Source organism: Phaseolus vulgaris, chromosome 11 (genome assembly GCF_000499845.2).
Source record: "Phaseolus vulgaris cultivar G19833 chromosome 11, P. vulgaris v2.0, whole genome shotgun sequence".
NCBI lineage: Eukaryota > Viridiplantae > Streptophyta > Magnoliopsida > Fabales > Fabaceae > Phaseolus > Phaseolus vulgaris.
In genome coordinates this window covers 49,352,347-49,371,171 of record NC_023749.2, presented here as the reverse complement: position 1 = coordinate 49,371,171, position 18,825 = coordinate 49,352,347, and the positions used below count along the sequence as shown (strand labels likewise).

The window sequence follows — 18,825 nt, the reverse complement described above, 5'->3', positions numbered from 1 at the left end:
TATGCGTGTTTTCCCTTCTTAATTAACCTGTTTAGTTAAAAACCTAACAACCAGATACATAAATTTAGACACATTCATTCAATGAAGCAAATTATATATATATATATATATACACACATATATATAATGTATTACAAACACTAATAATATTCCTATATTATTCATTAGTTATCCTAGAGTTATAGTAATTAAGGAAATACGTGGCCCAAACATTTCTCACATAATTTAGGGCAACCAAAGGTAGTGGTTGGTCATCCATAAAATTATAAAATAAGGTTTAAATTAACGTTAAGATACATATACTTTAAAGAATTATAAAGAATAAATAAATATTATTATCTGCTCCCAATCTTTTTGAATGCCTAGTCTTATAATGGTAACCATCCATTGCATAACGTAATAGCCACACTCATAGCCTTCCGGTTGTTTATTACACTAGAATTCAATATAAATTAAAAATTAATATTGATATTTTTATAAACAATGAAAAGAGGAAGACAAAAATTAAAAACCTTTAGGTTCAACCATGTCAGCTTTTGATAATTTGCACTTGGTCAACCTTTGCATATGTTATATCCACGCCACGCCTTGTTAGTGAACGTTTAAGTATTATACACAATTAAGTTTATAAAGTAATCACACAGAACCTATTTGCTTCAGATGTGTGGATGACTTCTTGTACAATGAACAAAACCACATAACACTTTATCAACTATGGATAACACAAGTAACTGTCAGTGACTCCTATATCATCCATGAAAAAGTTAGTAAATATTTAAAACATGAAATACTTATAATTGAACTTACTCATTAATATAAGGGCAAAAATATATTTGTTTTCCCTCTTCACTCATAATGTTGATGATGTAGACTGGGTTTTAGCTTTTTTTGCTCCAATTGGATTAATCAAATAGGGATCCAAGAATCCATGGACATCTTGATTCATGTCATTAATAAAAGCTCCAGAAAAATACCTACAAGTTATTAGTTAAATCATAATTAATAATAATTTAACATAATGTAAATTGAAATATAGGTGAAAGATACTTCCATCATAACAATATGAACTATAGTTATATTAAGCTCCTGGTTTCCAACTGCAAATTCTAACACATCTGGCATGTATATGTATAGGGGGATGTCAGTGTTTCTTCCAAAAAAAGTATCATCAACGGAACCTCGAGTGGGTTTGTACCAATATCCTTAGCCGCTAATAATAAAGAAGCTATTTGATCTTCAATGGGAACTGGAAGCTTCTTTTGCAGACTTGGTTTCTGAAGAGGTTTCTACAAAATAAAGAACATTTGTATTAAATTACATGTAATATATAAATCTAAATTAATATAATGAAATTAAATTCTTACCGAGGGTTCTGGAATAATTCAAACGAGGTGTCTAAGTCAGACTATTCAATGTTTGAATTGCCTCAACCACAGTAGTTATCTCATTTGTAGGTAGTGGAACATGAGCATCAACAAATCATACTTTTTCCACCGTCATCTTCACAACATCAAGGGGGAGAGCCTATGTAAGGTAGTCGCATCTTCAAAGACTTTTCTAATGGCCACCACCTGAGAAAAGATATCGCCCTCTATAAGTAACTCACATTGGCTTATCTGGCCAATGACATCCCATGATGTTGTAGGAGCTGCACAACTCCCCTTTGTGTTCCTGAGAGTGGGAGCAACAAGCGGCTCAACACACTAGCCGCATGTGCTCAGTCTCCTATTTCATCTTTTGACTTAAATCCTTCATTAATTTTTGTCGTATCTTAAACACCATTTCTGTTTTGGTCTCTGTGGCAGAGGAGGACGATGAATTTCATGGTGCAACTCCGAAATATTTTCGAATTCCAACCCTTTTTCAAGTTGCACGTACACGACTAGGGTGCTCAGGTCATCCAATAGCTTCAAGTGGGATATCTTCACGACCTTGAGGTACAAAATTACCTTGGAAGTTTTGCTCAACCAAAGAATCTTGAAAGATAATGATTTTTGACATACCCTTTCAAAATTTTCATATATCGTTCAACAGGATACATCCATCTTAAGTACACTAGTCCACACAATCTAACCTCTCTTACTAGATGCACAACTAGATGAACCATGATATCAAAAAAGGATGGAGGAAAAAACATCTCCAATTCACACAAGATAACAACAATTTCATCTTCAAGTTCATCTAACTTTACTGAATCAATGACTTTACAACAAATGGAAGAGAAGAATGAGCATAAACGGGTTAGGGTATGTCTAAGATTTTTTGGTAAGATCCTGATAATAGCTACCGACAACAACTGTTGCATCAAGATGTGACAATTTGAGACTTCAATCCAATTAGCTTCAAATCTTGCATTGATATCACGCTCTTCACATTTGAGGAATGTCCTTGTGGCACTTTTATACCCTTTAGACATTGACAAAAACTTAATTTTTTTCATCTTTTGACATGGTGTAACAGGTTGGGGGCAAATATGTACGCTTACCCATTTGTATTGGTGCCAACTCACCTCGTTTGTTCATCTCAATCAAATCTAAACGAGAATTTAGACCATCCTAGTGTGAGATTAAAAATCCTACTGAGAGACTAGAGAAACATTGTATTTCATCCTTGTTGGGTGAGATTGAGTGTTATCCTCACATAGTGAAAGAAACAAATATTGTAATCCTACTTTCATAGTGGAGACATTTTCTGGACTAGGTCCCGTAGGTTTTTATTTCTCAAGTTGAGAAGATTTTCCCACGTTAAAAATTATTTGTCTCATTATTCTATTTTTGCTCTATTTTCTATTATTTGCTTATTGCTTCCGTAAGTGTCCATCTTGTATCTACACTAAAGAGGGAAAATTAAATTCTGAATTTTCTTAACAGATGTAACGAAAAACCTTCCACCTGAAGACAAAAGCCAAGAAATGTGTATTTTCTTGGATAGAAGTTAGCCATAACAGTTCTAGAAATAACGAAATAGCCATGAAGTATTCTGCAGAAGAGGGTCTATAATTTTTTGTTGCAAGTACTCTATAATTACAAAACCGCAACGGTGGTATCCTATTGACTTAAGGCAAGTTATAGGACTTAGACACAAGTATGATCAATAGCTAAAATTTGCTTTGCCAAACAAAGAACATATAAGACAAATCCTTGTTTAAGAAGTGAATGCATCAGACGAAAGGTCGTTGAAAGATTACCTCAGACGTTTCCTAGAGCTGGTGAACTTTTCAAAAGCTCACATCAGATGAAACCCCTTGGACAACACAAGGCAGATGCACAAATACAGGAATATGTGAAGAAGGACTAAGAGTAGTCTTGGGTTAAGATTTTTTTTTTTTAATGATCAATATAGTTACAATATTTGGAGATAGTAGGATATTATTATTAGATCACCCAACGTAACTTTAGTACCACTTTTAGTATTTTAGAAAAATAGAAAAATGAGTTTTGATGTTGGTAAGTGAGAATGGATGGAGTTTAGAAGGAAAAGGAAAGAGATATTTATGGTGGAGTGTAGCAATCTGTTTGGAGGAATGCAAATTTTGGTTTCTTTAGCTTGACTTTAGGAGAAATAATTTAAGTTGAATAACAGAGGCTTAGTGAAATGATATGAAAAATTGTCCTTGTTTGTTTCAGATAGTTACACTAATGCAAGGTGTGTGGCCAATATATAATACTAAGATTCAACTTTCAACAACTCTCCTGCATGCTGCACTCACTCATTCAGATCACTCATTTCCATTCATGGCAGCTGAAATTGAATCAAGGATGAAACAAGCCACTGAGTACTAGTTTCATTAAATTGGAAGAAGGATGGAACAAGTGATTGAGGACTTAGAAGATCTTACAACCCGCAGCCATGTTCTAAGTTTGAGAAAGGCTAATGAAGATCGGGTCGAATTTAGAGTTTAGAGTTTAGGTTTCAGGATCGGGTAGTAACTGGATGAGTGGATGTTCCAGCACTCCAAGAGATCTCTATCCAAATTTTCGTCATGCTTACATAGTTAACTATTATAAAAGAAATGAAAGGCCAACATTTCAAACTTTTACAACATCATACAAAATCATCAATCCATTACGTTAACAATTTGATATCATTCACCAATTGTCTCAGAAGGATACTATCAAATAAATTCATCACCAAACAATTTTGAGTACAACTCAGACTCTTCCACGAAGCTAGCTAGCTCTCATGTCCCATGAATTTCTCCACAAGTGTTTCAAAAGAAAACCTGCAAAAATTGAAGTATAAAACATTGTTATTGCAATAACTAGGCATGATTTTTTAGAACCAAGAGTATTCCAACTAAAAAATTCTATATTTGAAGTACTAGTTTCATTGAAGAAATAAAAATAAGGAACTTATATCAAGGAGTGGGTGAAGTTTCATACCGATGAAGTAATCACATGAAGAAGTTCTTCCCACTCATTTTCATTTCCATTTTCATTATTGGATCCATCAACTCCAATCTCTGTGAGCTGTGACTCATTATTAGATACTTCAACAAAGGATTCTAATCCATTTTCAGCATTAGAGCATCTAACTCCATCTCCAATTGCTCTGGATTGTGACTCATTGAAGATTTGAGTAATAGATTCCAATTCAAACAACTTCAACCCTGATTCTGAGGCATACACTGGGAAGACCCCACACTCTTTGATTATAACTTTTTCAGTTTTCTGACTGTAATTAAATTCAAACTTAAAAGGTATTTCACTAAGATGGTCACATGTTTCAACAAACAAAAATGCCACGTGATCTGATATTAAAGTTGTGTGCAATAATTGGCCTTCGTCCATTCCCACTTGTTTGCTATCTTGATAGATAGAACACGAAAAATGTCCCTCTACTGATCCCTCAGAAACAATGACACAACAGATGAAACCACACAATTCAGGTAGTGAGAGATAAGGAATAGTTATTGAACTATCTCTAGTATGAAATCCACAGTCATTCCTGATATGGTCTCCAGGGAAAACGACACATCCACCCTCAAATTGCTTAGGGTAATATTGTTTGGATAAGCTGGGCGTGCAATTCTGTAACATGTGTTCAAAAACAAGTAATTGACTGAAGACTAAAGAAGTGCAGTTATAGGCTGTCAGAATTTTCAAGGATGGTGGAAGCTCTGATAGAGACACCAGTTTCCTGCAATCATTTAACCTCAATAGTGTCATCATTGAAAGGTTTTTTATGCTTTCAGGCAAATTCTCCACAATAGTTCCACTTAAGTCTAAATATTCTAAACAGAACAAGTGGCCAATGATGTTAGGGACTGATTGTACCAATGATAGATTCGTGTTGTCTTGAGTGCAGTCAAAATTGTTACAACCATATAGCAAAAGTTGAGTAAGTTTCCTATTATATTTAATTGATGATGGCAATGCACATATAGCAGTATAAGATAACTCCAAAATCGTCATTTCATGTGATGTCACTGAGAACTCCTTGAGAGATGAACAACCTTTGAGGTACAACCTCTGCAGATATTTTGAATGAACATTCAGGTTTTCAATCTCTGTACAGCCACTCAATTCCAACATTGTAAGCTTAGGGAGAGATGATAAGGAAGGGTGGAGCTTACGCAAGCTTTTACAATAAGAGAGATCAATTGATCTAAGTTTTTCGGCCTTAGATAAGTCAGGAATCTCAACCAGATTCCCAGAGGATTCAAGGTAAATTTTCTCCAAGTTCACAAGGTTCTGTAACAAAATGCATCATGTTGTTCAAAAATCGTTAAATTCATAACCACGAGCTTTGACTAAAACAGAAACCTAAACAAATTGGAGAAAAACTTAGTACTTATAGCCACATTCATACCTGAACACCATCCCAAAGCTTTTTAAGCTTGCTACGACACATGTAAATCTCAACAAGATCTTCTGCATGAAAGTTAGACGGCAAAGACTCATGACAAAATCCATCCCAATAAAAGTACCTCAGTTTATCAGAAAGTGACTCCAGACCACTAGGAAGGTACACATGAAATCGGGTTGACGACAATGAACAATGTATGTCAAGAAATCTCAAGCTAACCATCTTTGCGAAGCAATTAGAGCTCAAATTTAGATCCCTGTTTAGATTACACGTATCTAAAGTTATGCATTCAACAACTTCAGTTCCCTGAGAAACAAAATTTAGAATGGTAGAATTATCATACTAGCAACATCCTAAAATGAAACGAAAAAGAAACAATTATGAATCTAGCAGTTATACCAAGTTATGTTTCAATACTTCATGCACTTCCTCCGGTCTCCACAATCGACTTCGCCTTCCAGGCTCTTTAATAGATTCTTGATCAACAATTTCTCGACCCATTTCTTGTATTAAATCGTGCATTTCTATACTATTGCAATCTGAAATTGTTACTAGAGCTTTATCTAAAAGAACTTCTATTCCAGATGCTGCAAAGAAATCACAAGCTTCCAATAGATTTGTGACCCAATCTCTATCTTTTCCTTTAAAGAAGCATGCAATATCTAGAAAGATGTCCTTTTGTGAACGATCTAAGCCATCATAACTTAATTTTAATACATTATTGATTTCCTTATTTGAGATCTTTTTGAGTTTTCTCAGTTCACTTTCCCATGCTTCTTTACTTCTTCGACGTAAACTTGCACCTAGAACTTTCAAAGCCAAAGGAATACCTTTGCAATAGGAAACTGCCCTTCTTGATAAATCTTCATGTCCATGTTTAGGTGTTTTTTCTTCAAAAACAGTCAAACTGAAAAGTTCGAGAGACCGATGAAAACTCAATTTCTTCACCTCGTATATCTCATCATTTGGTCTAAAAATTTGTTTGTCTCTAGTTGTAACAATGACTCTGCTTCCTGGTCCCAACAAACCATAATCTTCAATAAGATGTTCCAATTGCTCATAGGTAGCCACATCATCCAATACAATGAAGACTTTTTTATGTCCAAGCCTATGCATGACAAACTGGGGTACTAAAAGGGGTGCATCAAAACAATGACTTTCATTATCTAACAACTCAGTATAAAGTTTTTTGTGTAAAGCTTCAAGTCCACCATGCCTACTTGAATTTTCCCTTACATTTGTGAGGAAGCAACCACCTTCGAACTCAGGAGAAAGTTGTGCATACAAAGCAGTAGCAAGGGTAGTCTTTCCTATGCCACCCATGCCCCATATTCCAAGCATTCTAACTTCTCTTGACCCAATTCTTAGTAATGATTCAATTTGTTCATAATTTTCTTCAATTCCAACCAGCCCTTTAAGTTGATTTGGGTATCTAGCAGTCAGTTTTCGTAAAATGTCTCCAACAATGTCCATAAGGAGTTTAGATTCAGTCCTACCATATGAAAATGGGGAACAAAAAGTAAATCATGTGTTGTAAGTCTAACCAAAACTAAAACATAATTGTCCATAATGTCGAATCAATATGCCCAGTATAATAGTATAGATAGGATACAAATTCCAAAATGTATAAGATAAATCAAGGGATAATCAAGGAGTAAGGAATAGGATACACATTTGAAATTGTAATTGCATTGAACAAGCACACAGAAAGAAATGAACAAGACTATATTTGCCACTATTCACTTGCATATATAATCTGATATCATGATTTGGCTACTTTGATTCAACTATAATTTGATATCTGTGTGATGCTTATACTATTCTTATCTTTCTATTGCATATACAATCTGATTTGGCAACTGCAAATAAAACAAAAAAGGTTATCATATTTTTTCTTTCAAAAAATTTCTCCCTCTCAAATCATTTTATTTACCTGTTTCGAGAATCCCACCCAGATAAATTGGCTACTTCAGTGAGAGCAGCTCTCCATTTGTTGCACCTGAGGTCTTCCTGATGCTTTACAAAGGCTTGTTCATAGCTCCCAGTCTGCTTCCTCACATGAGATGGGTCTATGTTGTAAAACACTGGAATCACAATTTGTCCTTGGTTTTTCTGGCATTCAAGAATCTTGCTCAGTTCTTCTAGGCACCACTTTGAGGAAGCATAGTTCTCTGACATGATCACAATCGATACATGAGAATCTTCGATTGCTTTGATGAGTCCTTGTGAGATTTCATCTCCCTTCTCAAGCTGGTAGTCAATATATGTTTTTACTTTTTTTTGCTTCAAAGCCTCATGAAGATGGCTGGTGAAGTTCATGCGAGTGTCCTCACCTCGAAAGCTTAGAAAAACATCATATTTTTTACAAGACGCCATAGAAGAAGAGTTTGAGGAAGAAGCAACATCACTCATCATTGGTTGCTCAGCCATTATGAATTCCTACGGTTGTACCTGCAATGATTATAACAACGCACTTGAAGAAATAAAAGGAGCTTTTACGTTTCAATGTGTTCTTGACCATGTCTTTAATATTATTGCTTGGAATGTATAAATATTTCTAACATGGGATCAACAAGTTCAAACTTCAAAGTTCTGCTCACTTACAAAAGAATAAATAAACATGTTTACCAAATTGCTAATGTGATTTTTGAGGTGTTTTGAAAACCTTGGAAAATAACTTTTCCTTATTAATGTCTTGTATTTTGTTGGGTTTTTGCAACAATAACAAACAAAAAAAACACTAGAACAAGATTAGAAGAAAACACTTTTATTCACCAGAAGGTTTTAAACACAAAATTCTCACTAGATACCGTGTCATTTATACATATAAAGTGGTCTCTATATAAAACTAAGAAACAGAATAGTAGAAACTTATTAAGACAATTAAGTCTAAACATTTAATACATACATTTGGGGGTTTGACCAGACTTAATACTACTAGACGCTCCCTTAGCATACAGTCTTTTGCGCTCTTCACCAGACCATTATGGTTTAAAGTAAATCATCACAATTTTTCACCTTGACTCCAAAATAGGAGAGCTTACACATCATCACCTTCTTTTATCCTCAAATAAAAAATTAATTCACTCTGAGACACTGCTTGATTCTCCATCTTGGTAAGGAATTTGTAAACACATCTACGTAATTTTTCTCCGAGGCTATCTTCTCAATTCTAACATCCTTAGACTCAACAACATTTCTCATGAAGTGTAATCTAACGTCTTTGTGTTTGGTAGATGTATGTCATTTTGACTATCATAATGAATAGTCAGAGAATCCTAATAAAACCCATCTCTTTTATTATCCCCTTCAACTACAAATCCTCCTTTACCCCCCTTCTGTGAGAGCCATATACTCTATTTGGATAGTAGATAAAACTACCATTGATTGCAAATTGGTTTTCCAACAATCTGCAGTTCCAAATCATGTAAAAACATACCCAAAATGATACTTTCTGGTATCAACATTCCCTAGATCTGTCATGAACCTCCTAACAATACTAACGACATACACCAGATCATCATGATTTAGAGTTAATTACTTGAACCCCTAATGGTCCATTTCGGCAGATCAGAAGCTAAGTAAACGATTTGATACAAAAAAAAAAGACTAATAACATGATGGATATTACACTATATCAGGGCACATAGAATCCTAGAATCACAAAATTCAGATTCAGACAAAGAAAAAACATAGCTCACTGTCAGACAGAAGCTACTGATAGAAAACTATGCAGTATATTCAAGACATGCAGCTGTTAAAGAATATTGACGATTGCTAAGAGAAACACTGTGGAAATTGAAAGCAAAATACTCTCATGGAAAACAATAAGAAATTTAAATCAGCCATATTCCTTTAACTTGTATAATTTGTAACTGGAAATGGAGAGAAATACCTGATCAGAGATGAAGTCCAACTTGTTGGAACAGAAAATGCAGATTCTTCTCTTGAACGCAAGAGCTTCTGGGATTCCTGCACATAATAACTAGACAAGAATTGCATAATGCATAGAAATAAATGAGATCAAAATGTTGAAACTCTATGAGAGGAGAAGTTGTTGTCATGTAAAAAGTCTTGGCTTAGCTTCTTTATCAGAAAGGGTCCCACATCCTCTAAGTAAACGCGTTTTATGTTTTATGTCTTTTCACTTTGTGAGCATGCAAAGCAAAGACCATGAACGAATGTGAAGAGTGTTGATGCTTAAGTCACTGTCATCAATCGTTGAAGAGATTAAAATAAATAGGAACAACACTGAGATTTTAAGATATATGTAGAAAGAGAAAGTAAGAATAAATTGACTTTAAGAATTATTCTTCATTTTCATAGACTATTTATTTTTAATTTATTAAATCTAAAGTACCACCAAGAGTAAATATCTTAAAACTAAGTCAAATTATTTAATAAAATTTCATAACGATAATTATATGAAATTAATTTTCTCTATAAAACTATTAAAAATATATCATTTTATAAAACAAATATATTACTAAGTCAATATATATATAATACTTTCCTCTTTCTCTTTTGGTGCTAGTCCTGCCACACCTTTTCCTTTTCTTTTTAACATTACAATTACTAACAAAGGACAATTTCTTCCTGCACATATCAGTTTTAAGCAGTATCCTATCACTTTTTCAAATTTCCAAAATTATTTCTTTCGGATATGAAAATCCAAAATAGTAAATAAAATTCAAAAATAAAAAAAAAATATTTTGGAAAAAAAAATCCAGAACACAAACTTAAAAATGCATTTTAGATAAAAATTTCCAAATTTAAAAATGTGTTATGGAAATCCATAATATTTCCGGATAAAAGATTTTAAAAGTAATTTTTATTTACACCTTTTTACATTAGGAGGGGGTATTTTTTTTCTTTTTATGTAAAGTTATTTTCTTTTTTAGAAGGGTTACTTTTGTCATTTTCAATAGCAGATTGGGTAAAATTGATATGGTGCAGGGAGAAATTACCAACATAAAGATGTTGAAATTGAAATTTGTCATCCACTTTTCTTATCTCCTTATTTAAGTAATTTTCTAGGATATAATTTTTCTATTCAATGATGTATAAATATAAAATAATAAAGAAGGTTAAATAAATTTTAGATGCTTAATATATGACATTTTTATTTGAGTACCTAATAAATTTTTTAAAATTTATGTAAAGTTGTTCATGATTAATTACACACTCTTTTATATAGATTACTTTGATTAAATTTTGTGATTGTTTGAATTTTGAACATGTGAAGGTGGATTTTTGTGGTTTGTATTCACTTAGTGGACCTTTTGCATGTTGGAACTGGCAGCTTAGCACAATAGAATTTTAAATTTTGTATGTTTGGATTTTTTTTACTGCGTCTGTTTAGAAATTGTTGTTTTTCTTGATTAGTTGAAAAACACGTGTCTTGCTCACTATTCTCTATTAAATTTGTGCAACAAATATATGACGTTAAACAACATTATTTCTTAGTAGTAGAAATCGTGCTTAAGAAGACAATAAAGATTTGGAAATGATGGAAGCAGTTTTGTCATCATAGTAGATTAGAAAACAAGGACAACTTTGTGTAGATTCACTATTGTTGTGGGTTTTACATTTTTCAATGTTTTCTGTAAAACACCTACTGGATTCAGATCAATAGATTGGTTTTAGATTTATGTGAAGAGTTTATTATATTGGTTTTAGATTTGTGTCATGTTCATCTGCAAAGGATAAACACAAGAAGCAGAACAATTTCAACAACATCGTTGGTTGTTGGAACTGATATCTATGGCAGAGATCATGATAAAAGAGTGATCATTGACTCGCTGACATCTGACATCAACGATCGTAACCAACCATCAATACCTTCAATTGAGGGAATGGAAGGGGTGTGGGTAAGACCACTCTTGCTCAACATGTATTCGATGACCCAAAGGTGGATGAGGCTAAATTTGTTGTCAAAGCCTGAATTTGTGTTTCAGATGAATTTGATGTTTTCAAGATATCAAGAGCAATTCTTGAGGCAATTACTAAATCAACTGATGATAGTAGAGATCTGGAGATGGTTCACAAAAAATTGAGAGAAAAATTGACGGGGAAGAAATTTCTTCTTGTTTTGGATGATGTTTGGAACGAAAATCAAACTAAGTGGGTGGAAGTGCAGAAGCCCCTTGTTTTAGGAGCCCAAGGAAGTAGGATTCTTGTGACCACACGTAGTAAGGAAGTTGCTTCTACCATGTGGTCAGAAGAACACTCCCCAGAGCAATTACAAGAAGATGATTGTTGGACATTTTTTGCGAAACATGCATTTCGAGATTATGATACTCAACTAAATCTAGAGTGCAGGGAGATTCACATGAAGATTGTTAAAAAAATGCAAAGGACTACCTTTCGCCTTGAACACAATGGGAAGTATGTTATATGACAAATCATTTGTTTCAAAATGGAAAACTATGTTACAAAACGGAATATGGGAATTTTCAAAAGAGAGTTGTAATATTATCCCTACTTTAGCATTGAGTTATATCCATCTTCCTTCCCATATGAAGGTATGTTTTGCTTCTTGTGTCCTATTCTGTAAGCATTATCAGTTTAAAAGGAGGATTTGATTCAGTTGTGGATGATTGGAAATTTCGCCCATCGTCAACATATGAGGACTCCAGAAGAAGTTTGCCAACAATACTTCAATGATCTACTATCAAAGTCCTTCTTCCAACAATTAGATGAAAAGAAATAAGTATTTGTCATGCATGACCTTCTACATGATTTGGCAAAATATGTCGGTGGAGGCTTATACTTTAGGTGTGAAGATGATCAACTTGAAAAGATACAAAAGGTAACTCGTCATATCTCAGTTGGACTTCGTAGAAATGGTTTTGATAAGTTTGGAACTTTGTGAAATATAGAGAGGTTATGTATGCTAAAAGTTACTAACTGGAATTATTTCCGAGGTTTAGGTATCAAAATGTCGATAGATGAATTGTTCTCCAAGTTTAAGGTCATACGTATCTTATCTCTGTCTGATTGTCCTGGCCTTGAAAAGTTACCTAACTCTATTTGCAATCTTGAGCATCTCCGTTCCTTAGATCTCTCTAGTACTACAATAAAAAAAACTAGCTGAAAATATATGTTTACTCCCACTTGCAGATACTGAAGTTGAACGACTGTGAATATTTGGAGGAGTTGCCCTCAAATTTGTATTTACTCACCAATTTGTGTCGCCTTAAACTTTTACAGACTAAAGTAAGAAAGGTGCCAGAAAAATTGAAAAATCTTAAAGTAGTAATGAATTCTTTTAATGTTGGTCATGGCAGGGAGTTCAGTGTGCAACAACTAGGAGAGCTCAACTTTGAGGGAAGTCTATCAATTGGAGACCTAAAGAATATTTTGAATTATGTGGATGCATTTGAAGCAGATTTGCCTACACAAGTTCATCAACTAAATCAAGAGTGTTGCGAAATTGGCATAAAGATTGTTACAAAATGTAATAGAATACCTTTCACCTTAAAAACAATGAAAAATTTGTTATACAACAAATCATAAATCATCTCTTTCAAAATGGGGAAAAAGCGAAATATAAAAATTTTCAAAAAGAGCGTTGTGATATTATTCCCACTTTAAAAATTATTAGTTAATTGACATATATATATTTTATATAATACAAAAATAATTTTATATTTTTAACTTTTAATATAAAATTGAATCAGAGTATAATTGATTTAATCAACTTTAATAATGTTACGTTTTGACAGACTATTATTATTATTATTTCAAAACTAATTTAATGTTTTCTAATAGTAATTTTAATAACGAAATCGTCAAATTAACTATCTCTATATAAAGTTAATTAGAATTTATATATTTAGTTTTTCTATGTTTTATATTTAACTGTACAATCAGAATTTTAAAATTGTACTCTAAACCATAATTATAATATCCAATTAACTAATTTATCGCGATATAGGAAAATTAATTAACATAATTAGCCGCATTCAATTTTTGTCTTAGCTATCTTCTTTTTTTTTTAGTTTCCCTGGTAATAAAGGACACAAATGTATTGAGATTAAGGGTGGGTTTGGGATAACTGAAAATTTTAAATAACTTCAATAACTAATTGTGAATATAATTTTATTATTATCCTAATTAATGTCTACTTGAATAAGTTTGATATAAAAATAATTTTTGGAAAATCAATTTCTTATAGATGTGATAAAAAATTAATTTTTAGAAAATTAAATTTCTTTTAGATGTATAAAAAAATCATCTTTTACGTGAAAAATATGTATGAAACTGTAAGAAAAAAAAATGTCGAAAAGTAATAAAAAAAAACTATAAATGTTAAAAATGAATGAAAAAAAAACCTATTTTGTCGTTAATGAATTTACTGAATTTTTTGCTTGTGTCCAAACATTCAACTTACTTTATAAATAATGCACATTTTAGTCTCTGAACCAAGTAGTTTAAGCTAAGAAAAACTTTGCTATTTCAAGTCATTTTTAGGCAAAAGAGTTAAATAGTGTGTAATTCAGTATATTATTATTGAATCATAAATATCTATTGGTACTATCTCTAAGATAATAATGCTAAAATTTAGCTGATCTACAACAGTGTAAGTATACTTAAAAAAAAATAGAGAAATAACCGTGGAACCGTTGTACAAAACTTGAGAAAAATTTATGCAAGATACATTACTCCAAAAATTATGCAGAAATGATCAGCATTTGAGTTGGGTAATTTTAATGTGAATAGCATATTTGCAAAATCTAACTGCAATTATACATAGTATAATCCCAGCAAGAGTTTCCACTTCCAAACTAGTGTGAATACAGTGAAAAATGGCCTAGTCTTGGGCTCAAACTATTTATACCAACAATAGACTCAAAATGGTGTGGTTTCTCTAAAATATATATATAAAGTATGTAGCCAGCACTACTCTAGGGTGAGAGGGGCTTCATTGAGGTTAATAGTGATGGTAGTGGTGATTTTGGATATTGGAGTCCCTGATGGAGGAGAAAGGCTTGGGGAGAATGGGCCAGTAACATGGGTCAGAGTAGCTGTGCTCACAGGGCGTCTCTCTGCAACTGGCTTCACAGGGGAAGAAGGATGGGTTAGGATCTGTAATGGTAGGTGCTGAGGCTGGGGTTTGAAAATGAGGTTTGGGCCTGAGGTGGTAGAAGAAGAAGCTGATGGTGGTGTAGGGACCAGTGTGTGGTCATCATGGTTGGCTACAACATGGGGAGACATACCTATCTTTGGCCACACAAAGGTTCCCTGAGGCTTGCAAATTTGGAAACCACTTTTCAGCCTTTCAATCTTTGCTGTCTTGTCCTCTGCTGCAATGTTGTTTTTCTGCATCTGTGTATCCGCTTTGTTCTTGTAGCTTTTCTTTTCCTTCCTTGTCTCCCCTCCTATGTTTACTGATGTTGGTCCGGGAAAAAAGGCTTGGGGTGTTTCCGATTCTGACATTATTTGCTCCACCACCATTGTTGGTTTTAGCATTTTAAGTTTCTCCTGCATCAAGGATTCCATCATTTATCAGTTCTCCATATTGTATTCCCTTTTATCTGGCAAGTATATAATTCCTTGGTTATCATTTCTCAATAATTAGTCCGGGTGAAGACGAAAAGGAAATTAGGGGAAAAATTAATAACAAACTAACAAACACTTTTGTTGTCAGTCTATGATACTCAAAAGACAACCAACAGATTTTTGAGGAAAAGAAACCAATCATTAGTAACATTACTTGATATCAAAATCAATCAACCATGGACTCTAAATAAGATACAGAGAGTAATGATTACATTACCTCCATGCAACTCAGCGTCCGTGAAATTTCCTTCAATTGTTCCTCTATTTTAGCCTTCTTAGTCACCAACTCCGCATAAATCTCCTGCGATATAACATTAAATTACAACTGGGCCTATTTCTATTCACATTAGCAATTAGTTAACCATATTACTACTACTGGGCTTCACCTCCTTTGGAGCCAAGAAACCATAGTCCTCCGAATTCAAACTAGACAAACATGAGCTAGGAGTATTCTCAATGGCCAATACTTCCTCTCCCTTCTTCGATGCGAGCTCTCGCATATCTCTGTACATTAAGAAGAGTAACCAGTAATGACTCAATCGGAAGAATAAGCTTGAAAGTATTTAACAACGAAGAATAAAGAAATTGGCTTTACTGTTTCAACTTGAGTATTTCTTCTTTGATCTCTCTGAGTTCACTACCAGTAACGTAATCTTGTGAAATGCTGTCCCCAAGCTTCCATCCAGGGGAAGGAGTCCAGTATGGGTCTTGTACCCCTGCTTCCTTCCTCATTTCAACAAGATCAGCACTCTCTAACCAGTATTCCATTGCGCCCTCAGCATTGTGACGCCGTCGGAATCTCTCAACTCCTCCGGGAGCCACTTTTCCAGCCATGTGCTTCAGCAAATGATCAAGCAGACCCGTATCACCAATATACTTTCGTGCTTCTGATCTCAAATCTGGCCTCAATATTGGGTTCCCATACACCGCTCTTTTTTCTTTCATAACCTTTAACATGTTCTCCTCTGCCAGTACATACCTTCACATATGCGAGGTAACAAAAAGCAATTTATAATTATTGAGCCATGCAAGAAAACATTGAACTGAATACTATACTAGCTTTAAGGTTACCATATTATCATTTAGATAGAAATAATTATATACCTCTCAGCAGACCATCTTCCAATAGATATTTTCCGCTTGTTTTTGTTGTAAAGCACGAGTTGCTGCTTCTTGGGGTCATTCTTTGCTTTCTTAGATTTTTTATCTCCACTGCTACCCACGTTTTGATGATTTTGCCTACATAGACGCGTTATCCTCATATCCCCGAAAGACTCTTCCTTAGTAGCCTCCACTTCCTCTTCGCCTTTCTTCCTTTTCTTCTCACTAGTTCCTTCTCTGAGTTCAACGCTGACCATTTTTCCCTTACACAGTTCCGGTAAAGATTCAACCTTTGGCTCTTCATGGCGGCCCAAAAACCGAACTTGCCGGCGTTTGCCCCACTGCATCATCCCTGTGAACTTTAGCTGAGTCCAGCAAGAACCCTGCTTGGAAATGAGGCTGCTTGCGGCATCATTGAGAGTTAGATTTTCGGAGTCTTGAGTGTTTTCTTTAGAAGGAGAGACCCAGAAGCTCCAAGAGTTTCTTCTTTGTGCAAATTCCTCAGTTGGGATGCTCCTGGAAAGCGCTTTGATGGCGAAGTCCATCCCCATGACGTACTTCTCGTCGAGTGCAGGGATCGTCTTCCCGTCTGGTTTCCCAAAGTTTTGGTCGCTGAAGTACATCCTGAGGGATTGGAGGCTTGGGTACCTTAGCGACACCAGATGCTCCCCTATATCACTGACCTAATGAATGAACGCATTATCCATCAAACCAAAAAGAATGTTTTTTAATATCAATTCAATGTTCAAAAGGAACTCTCTTTTCATACAGGTACATATAGTAATATAGCAATACCATTACAATGAGAACAGATTTTAGTTGCACTGGGGATATTGGTGAGAGCCTGGAGTGATCAATTTCATGAAATAGACCCACTTTAAAATGCTCCCAAGCCCCTGCAATACCGACAGTTCTTACTATAGTGACATTGGAAAATATATAGATGAAAGGAGCAAATGGGTATATTTAGATAACAATAGAATAAAAAAGAAAAACAAACGGCTATTTCTGTTTCATTTATTTCTTATCTTTGATAACAAATTGAAGACCATTGAAAACAAAAAACTAGAAGAGAAAAATAATTCTCTTCCAATTTAAATGTTACCAAAAGGTTTATAATATGGCCACTCAAGTATGTGTTACTTGTTTGTACCAAAAAAGGGATGTTACCTATAGCGCTAGTTGATTCAGAGGCAGGTGGAAACAGCAGAACATGTTTGTCCAAACATGGGCTCCTTTTGCTTCTCCCTTCGTCGACTTGGACATCCCTCTTTTCCTGCCTCTTCAAGTACGAACTCTTCTACAAAACCATATAAATAATAAACTATAATGTCTAAAATCCATAAGAACCATGTCATATAATCAAAATTGTCACATAGTAACAGAATAAATTTAAATAATGTTCTTCAATATTATGAGAAATTATTAGATATATAATTCCAGCCAATCTTTATTTCACGTTACGCAGATGAACAATTATCAACGTTTTCAAAATAAAATAATAAATATTTGCAGGAGAGAGAAAATGTACGTGCTTGCAAAAAAGCAAATGTAATCATTTATCTTTAACAACGCTGCATTGCGTGCGTGCATGCGGCGATATTGTTCGTTAAGCACACAGGATCCCATAAGGATCGCGTAGCGTTGGAAAGAGACTTATATGAGCATATATTTAACAGAAAAATGCGCGCGCGTGTTATAATTTTTGACCGTGAAATGGCTAAGAAAGAAAGAGACCATCTCTTCATCTGTTCCAGCAGCAACGAAACCACGCGGACTTTGCTCCACAATCTGCACAGTACACAGCAACAACATTATTAACAGTAACTAATATTTAACAATTAATTTCACCTCATAAAATAAATAAAACAAAGCATCAGCAATTAGGCTAAGACAAACCTTGGAACAAAATTAAGAATAAGGAAAGCTTAAAAAAACAAATTAACAGACACATGCGCTTACAAAATCAATCATTTGTACTAGAGAAAACAAAATAAAAGTACCAATTATGCTAAGTGAATTAATATGATGAACGTGAAACTATCAATCAAACAGTTCTTAATACGGTAAAGAATTAAATAAGGAACACAGACCAATCATGAAGCGAAATTAATGCAAAAGATAAGTTTCTCAGTGTTTGAACAGTGAATGTCGATTTGCTGCTTCATAGAACAACATGCAATTCAATTAATGAACTGGAACGTACTGAATCTCAATCATCAACAAGCACCAGCAAAATGCTACTGAATCTGAATCATCAACAACCGCTAGCAAAATGCTAAGTTCGTACACTGATCGTTCTGAAGCAGCAAAACGAATAAACAACAGTTCACTAAAATCTCGAAAACGCAT

The 18,825-nt window shown here is 34.1% G+C and overlaps 3 protein-coding genes across 4 annotated transcripts; 1 reads left to right on the top strand and 2 right to left on the bottom strand.

Moving 5' to 3' along the window:
* Positions 1 to 3,963: 3,963 nt before the first annotated feature.
* Positions 3,964 to 9,974, bottom strand: LOC137826465 (disease resistance protein RUN1-like). 2 transcript variants are annotated; one of them, XM_068632437.1, is made up of 6 exons: positions 9,704 to 9,974; positions 7,742 to 8,259; positions 6,208 to 7,300; positions 5,812 to 6,114; positions 4,383 to 5,693; positions 3,964 to 4,222 (listed from the first exon to the last, which is right to left on the bottom strand). In XM_068632437.1, exons 2-6 carry the CDS (start codon positions 8,236 to 8,238, stop codon positions 4,211 to 4,213), a joined length of 3,216 nt encoding a protein of 1,071 aa, XP_068488538.1. In that variant the 5' UTR covers positions 8,239 to 8,259; positions 9,704 to 9,974; the 3' UTR covers positions 3,964 to 4,210. The 2 variants fall into 2 exon arrangements, with proteins under 2 accessions (XP_068488538.1, XP_068488547.1); XM_068632446.1 differs by lacking the exon at positions 3,964 to 4,222 and having other exon boundaries at positions 5,149 to 5,471; positions 5,576 to 5,693; positions 9,704 to 9,867.
* Positions 9,975 to 11,317: 1,343 nt separating this feature from the next.
* LOC137809325 (putative disease resistance RPP13-like protein 1) lies at positions 11,318 to 12,474 on the top strand. Its single transcript, XM_068610457.1, has 4 exons — positions 11,318 to 11,326; positions 11,436 to 11,678; positions 11,786 to 12,195; positions 12,333 to 12,474. Exons 1-4 carry the CDS (start codon positions 11,318 to 11,320, stop codon positions 12,472 to 12,474), a joined length of 804 nt encoding a protein of 267 aa, XP_068466558.1.
* A 2,058-nt stretch (positions 12,475 to 14,532) lies between these two features.
* LOC137809319 (protein DYAD) lies at positions 14,533 to 18,825 on the bottom strand. Its single transcript, XM_068610450.1, has 9 exons — positions 18,670 to 18,825; positions 18,211 to 18,264; positions 17,644 to 17,773; positions 17,269 to 17,390; positions 16,477 to 17,156; positions 15,968 to 16,351; positions 15,759 to 15,876; positions 15,590 to 15,673; positions 14,533 to 15,294 (listed from the first exon to the last, which is right to left on the bottom strand). Exons 1-9 carry the CDS (start codon positions 18,823 to 18,825, stop codon positions 14,713 to 14,715), a joined length of 2,310 nt encoding a protein of 769 aa, XP_068466551.1. The 3' UTR covers positions 14,533 to 14,712.